The sequence below is a fragment of the Gouania willdenowi genome, chromosome 16, assembly GCF_900634775.1.
Source record: "Gouania willdenowi chromosome 16, fGouWil2.1, whole genome shotgun sequence".
In the NCBI taxonomy this organism is placed as follows: domain Eukaryota; kingdom Metazoa; phylum Chordata; class Actinopteri; order Blenniiformes; family Gobiesocidae; genus Gouania; species Gouania willdenowi.
In genome coordinates, this window is record NC_041059.1 from 30,528,380 (window position 1) to 30,540,763 (window position 12,384).

Sequence of the window (12,384 nt, forward strand, 5' to 3'; positions counted from 1 at the left end):
CGATCAATAAATTAATAACTTTTTTTATTTGTAATATTTCAGTTATTGGCTCTTATAGATAGAGTAGTTTTATTGATCCTGCGGTGGATAAATTTACTGTTATTACAACACACAGAATACCCAAAAGACACCCATTTATTAAAAAAAAAAAAAAACTATCTTTATCTTACAGCTCTATTAAAAACCTTGAAAGCAAAAATTAAAGAATTCTGGAACATCCGTATATTGCTGTTGTTGCATTACTGGGTTCAGCAAACCCTGCTAGTGGTGCATGGCCTTTCACACAGCCCTGCACCAGTATCATGGTTGAAATGTATGGATATTAGGGGAACAGCAGTGACATGTAGTAAAAAAACAAAAGGGTACCACTTCAAGCCCATGTGAGGTTCCTCTCACAGTGAACCTCCACAGCACTCTAAGGTGCTGAAGTCACTCCTCTGTGGATTTTACTGCTGCGGTGTTGCTAAATGACCAGGAGAGGTCCTGAGAGATTTCTGGCCTCCCTGGAATTCAATTAACTCCAGTTTACGATGGCTCAGTCATTGATAATACATTGAGCTGCATTAGCACATTGAATGCCTGTATAGGTACATCTAAAAAAATAGAATATCATGAAAGTTTAATATTTTTGGTCACTCATTTCAGAATGTCAAACCCATATATTATATAGGCTCATGACACATAGAGTGAAATATTTTAAGCCTTTATTTTTTGAAATTTTGATGATTATGTATTACAGATAATGAAAACCCAAAAATCAGTGTCTCCGAAAATTAGATCAATAAAAAAAGGCTATTTTAAACAAAAATGTAAGGCTTCAGATGCTTCTGAAAAGTAAAAGTAATACTTGGTTGTGCCTCCTTTTGCATGAATGACTGCATCAATGCAACGTGGCATGGAGGTGATCAACCTGTGGCACTGCTCAGGCGTATTGGAAACCCAGGTAGCTTTGATAGCAGTCTTCAGGTCATCTGTATTGTTGGGTCTGCTGTCTCTCACCATCCTCTTAACAATAGCACAGATTCCCTATGGGGTTTAGGTTAGGCCAGTGTGCTGGCCAATCAAGCACAGCAACACCATGGTCATTGAACCAGCTTTTGGTACCAGTGTGGACAGGTGCCAAGTCCTGCTGGAAAATGAAATCCATAAAGCTTGTCAGCAGAAAGAAGCATGAAGTGCTCTAAAATGTCCTGGTAGATGCTGCGTTGATTATGGACCACAGTAGACCGACACCAGCAGATGACATGGCAGCCCACATAAGGACTTCAAGCAAAGTGGATTCTGAAAGTACATTTTGCATATCATTTGGAAATCAATGTCCCAGAGTCTGGAGGAAGAGTGGAGAGGCTTCTTTTCAGAAGCCTTACATTTTTGTTTATTGATCTTATGTAATATTATAATTTTCTGAGACACTGAATTTTGAGTTGTCATTATCTGTAAGCCATAATCATCAAAATTTCAAGAAATAAAGGCTTGAAATATTTCACTCGAGGTGTCATGACCCTATATCATAAATGGGTTTGACTTTCTGAATTGAGTGACCAAAATTATAAAATGTTTTCATGGTACAGCTGTTCCTGTAGGAGCTGTATGCTCTTTAAGTTTGACTAAAGTAAATTCTATTTTTCCTTTTCCACTATTTAAGAACATATCTAGTTCTGAACATACTGTATTTTGTTCAAACTTGATCGAAACAACAGCATGTTGTCTAAACCAGGGATTCTCATCAGTTAACCTATTTCTTTTGCCATATTTTTGCTCCTTTTAATGCATTTTTGCTACATTACTCCCATTTCTGCCACTTTTCTATCAAATTTCAATGCCTTTTCTGCACATTGTTTCCACTTTCAAGACATTTTTGGCACTTATAAACCCTTTACACCACTTTTCCACCTAATGTCACATACACTGACCCATTATTGTCACTTTTACCCTCTTTTCACCATATTTCATGCCTATTTTTGCCAATTTAATCACATTCATGATTTATCATGCCCATTATTTGCCAGTTTAAACTAATTGTTCCATAATTGACATTTTGAACCCTTTTTTACCCCTTTTTTGTTTGTTTTTTGCTTACTCTAATTTGCAATTTCTGTTTTTTTTAAAATCACATTTTGCCACCTTTTCCATTATTTTTGGTCACTTTTAACTTATTGTATTTATGATTAAAACAATGAATTCAATTGGCACATATCCTGCTGCGGCCAGTTATGAATAATCTATTCCTTGCATGCATGTGGTGGTTAATAGACGATGGGGCCTCTCAAATTAAAATGGTAGTGCATTTACGTCATCTCAAATTTACTTGGTTGGGACTCAAATCTGGTTTTATTCTGAGGTCTGAGGAAGTCAGCGGTGCATTCCTTTCACACCTCTACATTAGGGAGCCACAGCTAAAATCAAGCCTGACATGTTTTATAAAGAAGCATTTTGTCTATTTTCAGAGCAAGGAGGAAGCATATCATGTGTTACTGCTCACAGAGGAAATGATTTCACAAGTTTCATCCAACTCAATGTTATGGGAAAAGTAGTAGCTTTGCCCCGTGATAAGGTCTAGGCAAAATATGTCTTGGCAGCGGCAGCCTCAGATGTGTGTGTTTTAGGAGAATATCTACGACGAATCGATGCATTCGCAATCACACAAAGCTGTCAGCAATTTTCTGCAGCAGCCACAGTTTTGTTTTTTTCCCCAATGAACAGCAAAGGTGCCTTTGTCAGTAGATCCTACAGAAGTCATTGCTCTTAAAAAGCTGGTGAATGACCCTGTTATCCAGGAATGTTCCATGCTTAGAGCTACTTACTACAGCCGGCAAAGAGCACACCTAAAACTAAACAGACCAGCCACAATGTGTGGATGTACACACTTGCAAATGTGTCACTAACTCTGTGTGTGTGTGCGTGTGCGCGTGCGCGTGCGTGCGTGTGTGTGTAAGCCAAAGCAGAACAGAAGCAGGAGGAACAGGATGACATCTGTGCATTTCAATAAATGGCCCTTGCGGTGCTATTAGCCAGGACCAACTGCAGAGTAGTTCAGTCCGAAATGTGAGTTCGGAGTCTGACTGATGTGCAGCCAAGGACATGTAATATGTATGGCTTTGAAGAAACAAAAAAAAAGAAATGTGATAATAAATGACTCAGTATCCTCAATGTTATTGGTTTTCTACTGTACCATGAATAATGGATTAAAACAAAAGATCAATGGTTTAATTTGCACAGTCCAACAGTCACATATAGCACAAATGGCATCATATGTTGATTTTATTCCCTTACGTGGAGGTATTTTACATGCAATTACTTCATGATGAACTGGCTTTACAGACATTTACAACATGACAAAAATAGAAAGTGTTACCTACTGTCTTCACATCAAACACAGACATCCTCCATCAGGCTCCTTTATTACTTTTTGCCATTGTGCAATGCTCTTCATGCTTATCTCTTTTCATGTGCTTGAAAGTGTTCTCCTTTTACCATCTTGAATGAATATGATAAGAAGTGACGTATGAGTGGTTTGGAAGAGAAATTGTCTTAATACCTCCTGATGAGAACATTATTGAAGAGTGACTTTAAAAGAGGTTTGTAGGGATATCCAGAGATGCAATGCTGATTACCAACTGTATTTTGTTATGTTTTCACCCCCATATTGAAGAGCCATTTCACAGACCTAGAACTGAAACCTGGTAATGCTTTAATTGGTGTTTCTGTCTGTTAATGTAGATGTTTGTTAGCTGGATATTTCAAAAAGGTATCGACTGATTTTAATTAAATTTGGTGAGCGGAAGTTTGCGCATGACCTGAAGTTACTCCCAATCATGAGAGATTTAGACATGCACTATTATGTTAAAACATGGTTGTGTTGATGACAAAGATAGTTGCTAACATTAAAGCTGATATCCGGAGTTTCCAAGAGGACGTCTCATTGTCCCGCCCTTAATAGCTCCATTTCCTCCCCCTGCCTCTGCAATCTACCAGAAACCACGCCTCTAGACGTAGGGCCAGAGGACGGCCCACCCTCCTCCCACCCACTTCGTAGCTGAGTTCGTGCTGCTTTATAAACACGAGACGGAGCTTGGTGGCGGGGCATTCGCCGGTACATACATAGACTGTAGAAACTACATACATAGCACTGCGCGAAGGATGCTGAAATGCTCACCTTCGTGGGCATGTCTGTTTACATGTAAATCACGACAGAGAGCTTCCTGGAGGCGTGGCTTCTCCAGCTCAGTGTCATGTCCAATTTATCATCAAAGTGGGAACGCGTCATCATATTGGAGCGAGGTGTTTGGGCTCACCCTGCAGTAAGAAAGGAGCAAATCACCCTCTAACTAACGATTGAGGGAATCAATGGAAAAAATGTTCTGGACATGTGTATGAAGCCCAAATAGCACTTTTATCATGTTTAAAGCACAGAAAAGTCCATTTAGCGTAACATGGGCCCTTTAAGGCAGATTTTGAGGCTCTGACAGGCTGAGCTGGTGTTTTTTTTCTGCCACATATGAGGCTTGTCTGCAGGGCTTACTTTGTAGCCTATGCAGCCACTAGACAACAGCAGATGAAACATTACTTCTTCCTAAACAAGTGAGTTGATAATTCTGCTTTTTTTTTTTACTTGAGGTGTTGCAATCAGCAATACCTGACACCTGAGAAATGTCTATTACCAGGGTTTGTATTTATGAAGCCTTGTTTGGTTCTCTTGGATGTTTTCTTCTTTCTGTGACTGTTAAAAATGCTCCAGTCATCGTTTCAGAGGCAGTGGCTTAAAAATGACCTCAACCAACCAACTCTTACATTGTGCTGACTCGCCTTGTTCCACGACATAATTTTCCTTGCTCGCCTTGTGAGCTGCTCAGCATTCTAATCCAGAGCCTTAATTACTATAAATGGTAGATGCAAATTAACAGCAATGGAACTTGACTGGGGTCATAAATCCCCAGCTTTAGAAGTTTCAATTTTTCTGGAAATTCAGAGCCGACCACTGAAGTCAGGGCCACTGTACAGCTCTAACTCCTTTACAGGGTCTAAAAAGAAAGGCATTGATTACAGTATATATGTATCTTCTGTAACGTCTCGTCCCTCAGGGGTAGCAGGATGATGCAGTGGCTAGAACAGAAAGGGACTGCAGTTTGCATGTTGTCCTTGTGCTTCTTTTGGTAACTTAGTGTAAACCACAGTCTAAATACACAAATGTTAGGTAATTTGAAGTGTGTAAAATTTCCCATGGAACGGAAACAGTTGGTTAGCTCTGGGACAGACTGCTGTCTTGTCCAGGACGTACAAAAATAGACGGCTTCGGAAAAAGCTAAATATGAATTGGAGAATAGTCTTTCCTCATCTCGGATTTACAGTTGTAAGAATTTGTTTAGTTTCTTTAGTTGATATGTAAGTAGTAGGGGTGGGGTGATACACCGATTCATGAGACCAAACTAGATGATAATGGGCTTGTGATTATCATACAATGTTTTTTTGGAGAGGCACAACTTGCAGTTAAATACCCATGCTTTAATTTGACTTCAACACCCCACCCTGCGATACCACTCTTAGCCTAGACGATATATCCTGTGTTTTAGTATCACATCATCATGTCACACGATATATCGTACCACCTCTAGTGAGCAGATAATGTATTGCGTGTGATAAAGTGAATAACAGATCTAGAGTTTTTTTAAATGGGAAGATATTGAAAGCTAGCAGGCTTTGGTCTTACCCTGGTGCTGCCTCACCTGCTGGATGAGGGGACCAGAGACAGCAGTGTGTGGTTTAGTTTAGTTTATTAGGATCCCCATTAGCCGTGCTTTACAGCCAACTAATCTTCTGTATTCCTTCTTAAATGTGACTCTTATAAAAGTTACTTTTTGTCATATTTGCTAAAGCTGTCACTATGTAAGGACAGCTTTACATCAAACTAGTAGTTTGTGTAAAAAAAACAGGCTCATTGAGTCCCTCCTGCTGCTCCTGCAGCCTTTGGCTGATTGCCAGAATGCACTGCGACCGAGCAAAAAGAACCAATCAGAGCCAGGATTATGTTTGATGGGCTGTCTGACAGCTGTTGCTCACAGGCCCCGCCCCATTCCTAGAGCTAGAGCGTCGTCTTTTTTTACAGTGTCTATTAGACAGATAACAGACAGATAACCCATTGTTTTCAAACACTTTTTCAAGGCTTCATACATACTGCTGCATACAAATATTCTCCTCATGCTTATATAATTGACTTTTTTCAGATCTACAACATAAAGTTCACCCATCACTGTTTGCACCTAACCATATCTGTCAACTTTTGGATTTGGAAAAAAGGAAAATTTTCATGCGCCCGCTACGATCCGTCCCACCCGCCCAACCAAACTCCAGTATCACCTATATTTTAAGATAGGTGTACAAGACATTTTAAATAGCTACTTGTCAACCACTTACTAAATACAATTATGTAATTAGAATCTGGTAGGCCTACCTGAAATGCTTTGAACATTCCTACTAGGGCTGGGCGATATGGACCAAAACTCATATCTCAATATATTTTCTCAAAATGGTGATATACGATATGAATGAATGAAGTCTGAGCAGAAAGACAATTCTGGGTTAAATTTTCTGATGCAAAATGCTACACAGGCTCATTTATTAACAAACAGCTGCACAATATGTGCCACTTTTGGCTTTTTCACCTGTAAGGGACAGGACGTGTGAGTGAGTTCTGTAGTTTAGCTTGTTATGGAGAAGGTCTGTGTTAGTACACACTCATTGATCCATCTAACTGTGCTTTAAATGCTGTTCTGAGAAGTAAAAGCAGCAACTCCTAAAACTAGTATTTTGATACAAAATAAGATATTATATATATATATATATGCAATATTGTAATTTTCTATATCGCTAAAATAGAAAACTCGATACAGCTTGAAACTTGATATATTGCCCAGCTCTAATTATAAAACAGCCTAAATAAAAACATAAATGTGTATATGAAGCACATTTGTTTATTTAATATACTTAAAGTTCATATACAAGTCATTGTCGTTGCATATTTACTGTTAATTGCACATTGCTTGTCTTTAAGTTAGACATTTACATTTGATTTTCATTACATGTTTTCTTTTAATTTCTCATGCTCACTCATTGGGGGTTCTCTGGTATTCACTAATGACTTATTAGACACATTTGTTGCAGACTTTACATCCTTTAACATCCTTTTTTGAAATGAGTGTATATTTGTGATTGGCTGATTTTTCATGCTGACTTATGTGGTTCCTTCCCTCATGGTAGATGTTAAAATCTCAGTTATTAATCTTACAAAACGTGTAACTGTGTCCCATCCTGCTGCTTTTTAGGAAGATAAACTCTCTGTCACATTTTACAACTTATTTACACCAGTTCTTTGTTTTTTTTCTCCGGAACATCTTCATTCATCATCTCTCTTCTGAGTTGTTTCTGGTTTTGCTGCCGCTGTCAGCGCTAATCTTACTAGAACTGCCACTCAGGCCATTTCAGGTGGCAGTTGTCACAAGGCTAATGACAGCGTTCAGTTTAGTAAGGCAGGATGGCGGGAAAGAGGGGTAAAATACAGGAGTTTCCCGGCCAAAACGGGATACTTGACAGGTATGCGCCCCTCCATGGCAGGTGGCACAAGTGTGGATATATATTTGGTTTTTAGACATTTAGTGCATTTGTGCCTCAGGTGTTAAACAAATGACTCAACAAAAAAAAGATCTGATATTGTGTTGCAAATTTGCTTCCATATCTGCTGCACATTAGGGCCCTACTTATTACACCTCTCACGCATAAACCTAATAGCACTGATCAAACTCTGGGCCCTCTTTCTGTGAGGGCAAAGCACTAACTTTGCTAACAACTAATCCAATCCTATTTTACCCTCTGTTTCCCCTAAACTTGTAGCCATAATATCATTGCACCATTAGGCTCATATTACAGCACTGATGTGAAATCAACCTGATGGCTTTTTAGACTCAAATTGCATTTAAATTGTGTCAAAAGAGATGTTAGAAAGAAAAAAATAATAGCCATGAACGCTGTGAAAACAACATTGTACCTGCCAAGCTTTTGAACTATTTTATAAATAGCAAAATTTTGTCGTTAAAATAATGTTTCTGTGGTCTTTTCCTGCAATTAAAAAAGGTTGGCTCAAGAACAAGGGCAACACTAAGTACTTGTTTGGGAAAAAAATGCACATTCCCCTACCTTGCCTTCCTCATCTGCAAAAGCATGTCATTTATGACTTATTTAGATTTTTCCACCCAGCAATGGCAGGCAGATGTCTGATAATTGCTTGAGAGCTAGTAGGGGTTTGTTCCACCTGCCTGCTGTGTGCCTTTTTACCTTTCCCGTTATATATAGGCAGAGCGACTGCAGCATGTTCCCAGGGCATTCAAGATTTTTCTCAGCCATGCAGTGTGGTCTTCACATGACCAATCAAATATGTCAAAGCACCAGTGTCCCCCTCCCCCCCCTTTATGTACAACAAGAAAATCTGGCTTCAATTATTATTACACCCCAAGGGGAACTTCCAAAGTTCCTCCCCTCCTCATTTGTCAGAAATGAAGCTCTCTCATTTCCTGCGATTTGCTGAAATATGTCTTTTGATATTAAATCACATTGGTTTCCACTGGCTACATGACCAAGTCAAATGTTTATCATATTTATTTATGTCATCTGAGATGACCCTGCAGCCCTGCACCGCTCAGACTTGGCGGCGGACTCCCATGTTAGGTTGATTATGAGTAAGGGAGTTGAGAGATAATTTGGAACGCACATGAGGTAACTTTAGTTTGTTTAATGTGAAAAATACAGTTTAGGGTTGGGAGGGTGATGTCGGTACTATTACAAAAGCACTAATTAATCTAGAGTGACACATCCCACCCGCTCTTGGTTTGATTTATAATCTGTTCTGTTGATAAATGTGGTTCCAAATGTTGATTAAGGATCAGTTTCACTTGTTTGTATGTCAACAAATCTGGCTAAATCCAGTTATACACATCTGATCTCCAATTCTCATTGTTTTTTAACTTGGTATGTATTGTCATAACATCATGCTCTGGTAGAGACCGTTCTAAAATTGCAAGGGAAGGGAAATGCTATATGAAAATTGCCACTGACGTTTTTGAAACAAATACGACTCCTCACGCTGCTTCTACATCTGTAGCCATTTTAAGCCCTTATTTATACTGTTTAAGCTCTCATTTGAATTCACCAGCACAAGTAAACATCTCATAACTAGCCAAAAGCTCTGATGTCATATGCAGATGTTGAATTTTGATTATTCCTTTTGCCTCATCAATTTGTCAGGATTTTGTCTCTCAAAGGCAAAAATGATGTCATGTTTTCTTGGCACTAAAGGGGAGGTGTTTGCTCACATTAAAGTGCTGCCCACTCCTGTCATATCTCCACATCTCCTTTACTGTATGAAAGTATGTGTAAACTGCAGGACTTCTGTGTTTGTGGAGACTAAAATAGATATGCATGTCAGAGCCTTAGCGTTAATAGCACTATGCCATCCAGCCAGGATTGAACCTCTGTTTTCAGCCAACATACATACATAACCCTATGAAGAGCAGATGACTTCACCTGAGGCCTGAGGGTGTATTTATTTGAGCTATGGCTGTACATGCATCAGCACTTTTGTTTGAGTCATAAATCATTATCAAAGAAACATGCTCTTCTAAACCGCAGGGAGATTCTGCCAGAACATCCTCACTAGAGGAGCTACCTGGCAAACTGACATACTCTGAGAGTCATGTACAATGTTGTAATTGATTATGTGGAAGTACAACTTGACGTTGTGATGACTGTTGTAACAATAAATAAACCTGCTCATATTTCACATTTCATTTACTTGGAAGACGTCACCTGCTTTCTGAAGGAAAGTACCTTCAATTGAACCACATTTTCCTGTCTTTAAATGTTGGAGATGAGAACTACGTCTTTATGATTCAACCACTTATCTATTTTTCTTGTGTCTTTAGATGTGCACTGAACCTGGGCATCCTACGTGACCCTGGTTCTGAGGTAGAAGACCGTCAGTATCAGATCGATCTGCAGTCCATCAACATTGGCACTGCTCAGTGGGAGCAGCTGAAGCCAGAAAAGGAGGGAATTAAAGGAGGCGTCTCAGCGGAGAGTGAGAGAAGCTCCCAGAACCCGGCTCTGGAGTGGAACATGGCCAGCAGGTCAGGCAGCATGTCAGCCTTACAAGGAGTTTTAGTTATGCTTCAACTTGGTGACAACTTGGTATTATAATGATTTGGTTTGGTTTTACTTACTCAGTAACCTACTGGGAGAGGTTTAAAGAGTACTGATATGTTGTACTCAAGTAGAAGTACAACTAAGTCATACATAAAATAAATGAATCAATTAAATAGTACTAAAAAGTAAAATTACTAGTTAAATTCAGCCCCACATTTATTTTTGGTTATAAATCTTGCCACTGTTCCCTTGCATACAGTAAACATCTCATGTATAAACTTTAAAAGAAAGAGATGAAATCTTGCACAATTGAAAGCTAATTTATTTTCCACAAAGGCAGCTGTATAAAATAAAAGGTTTATCAAAATGTACATTTTTCTTTTTTTTATAAAATACAATGAATTCAATTCAAAATAAAAATTATTTTTTTATCAGACTCTAGTTATAACTAACTTTATTAACTCTAAAACTGAGAAAATATCCAGCATTCAATGCTGTTTTGGTGCCGTGCATTACATTTAATCTGATTGGTTGGCAGTGATGTGATGAATTTGATTGTTGTCTGGTCAGTTAATTTTTTGTAGTTTCACAATGTTAATTGATCATTTAAAAAAAAATAATAATAATTTACTCAGTAATGGTTGGGTGTAGAAACACAACAAATCACTTTACTTCTTTTAAAACATTCTTAAAGGTCTAGTATTATGCTATTTTTCACCCATCTTCATTTGTTCTAAGAGCCCCAACAACATAGTATTTGAGGTTTTTTTCCCCAAACTCACCTGTTTTCTGGACTTTTAATCTCTGAAAAGTCAATTTCTGAGCAATTCTAAAAACGGGCTGATTTGTGGCCTACCTATGCATATTCATGAGTAGGTGCGTCTTTAGACGCTATCCACACATTCTTGTTATCGTTTTCAGCCAAAAACTGCACATTGCAGTAAAACACATGGCTATTTAAGTGGCTATTGTGATTGTGAGTCAGACAAACACTGTTTCATGAAGTGTGTGTGCCAGCAGTATGTGTCTGCAGAGCCAGAGCAGCAGCAGAAGCAAATGCTTACCGAAGCTGCTAAGTTGCTTTCTTGTCATCTCCTCTAGTGATTACAGGAATAGTCTATTCAAGGTGATAGTCCACTGTTTTGTCCAACCGCTGCATTGCATTCTGTCACAAAGATAGCAGATCTCAAAGGCGAAATGACGAAGAGTTCCCCGTGAGTGGCATCACGGGACGGGAAAAATCTAACTCGCCTTGTTAGGAGCTGACTTTTTACAAAATGTGGAATAACAAGGGAGGGAGGAAACAGAAGTTTTTCAACTTTGGCCCTCTGAATGAGGCTAAAGGGATGTATATCACTGTAGCAAAACCATTAGAAAGTGATTTGTTTCATAATACTGTCTCTTTAAGTACAAGTAAAATTACCGATTAATAAATGTACTAAAAAAGGTACAAGTACTTGTAATCCATTACTTTCACCTCTGCATACTGGAGTTGTTATTTGCAAGAATCAGTACAGGAATACAAATTGTCAATGTTAGGTATTACTTTCTGCAGCTGAGGTTAATGACCAAAGTTAGTTTACCGGTCTTCCAACTCTTCATCCTTTGAAATGTTACAGAAAATCACTGATGTGCAAATTTCAGTACTTACGTCTGTCGCTTATTCAGAAATGGCAATGTTAAAGAATTTAGTAGTAGTAGTAGTAGTTTATTCGGTAATTTCCATTAAACATTAAACAAAACATTTCCATTATTTCATGTACAGCACGACTGAAAGGGTTTAGGCCGAAGTTAATACTTACTATGCCTAACCCTGTTTACAGACTTCCACAAGACAAAACTGAAAGATTTATAATAAATTTCAAGTGTCCAACAGAAGACATATACACATATATTTAGAATGCTTGTTTTTTTTAATAAATTTCATTTTATTTTGTGTTATTTGTATTTTAAACTAAATCATGTCATCTTTTAATTAATTTCATCCGTTACGGATCTATTACAGTCTTTTTATTAGTTGCTTACTTTACGTTATTCATCCTGAGCTTATATATTTTTTAATTATAGTAGATTTATACATCTTTTTGAAAGCTGTGACTATTCTGGACTGTTTTATTTGATCTTTCAAGTCATTCCACACATTAACACATCTTGCAGAAATACATTGACTTTATTTGTTCTAGCTTTTACTTTTTT

The 12,384-nt window shown here is 38.2% G+C and overlaps 1 protein-coding gene across 3 annotated transcripts in view; it reads left to right on the forward strand.

Moving 5' to 3' along the window:
• The window catches only part of vps13b (vacuolar protein sorting 13 homolog B), a 399,448-nt gene that overhangs the window by 222,015 nt on the left and 165,049 nt on the right, over positions 1-12,384 (forward strand). For all 3 annotated transcript variants that reach the window (XM_028469709.1, XM_028469708.1, XM_028469710.1), the window contains exon 32: positions 9,969-10,172. In XM_028469709.1, coding sequence (XP_028325510.1) covers positions 9,969-10,172 — 204 coding nt within the window. The remainder of the gene's footprint in view (positions 1-9,968; positions 10,173-12,384) is intronic.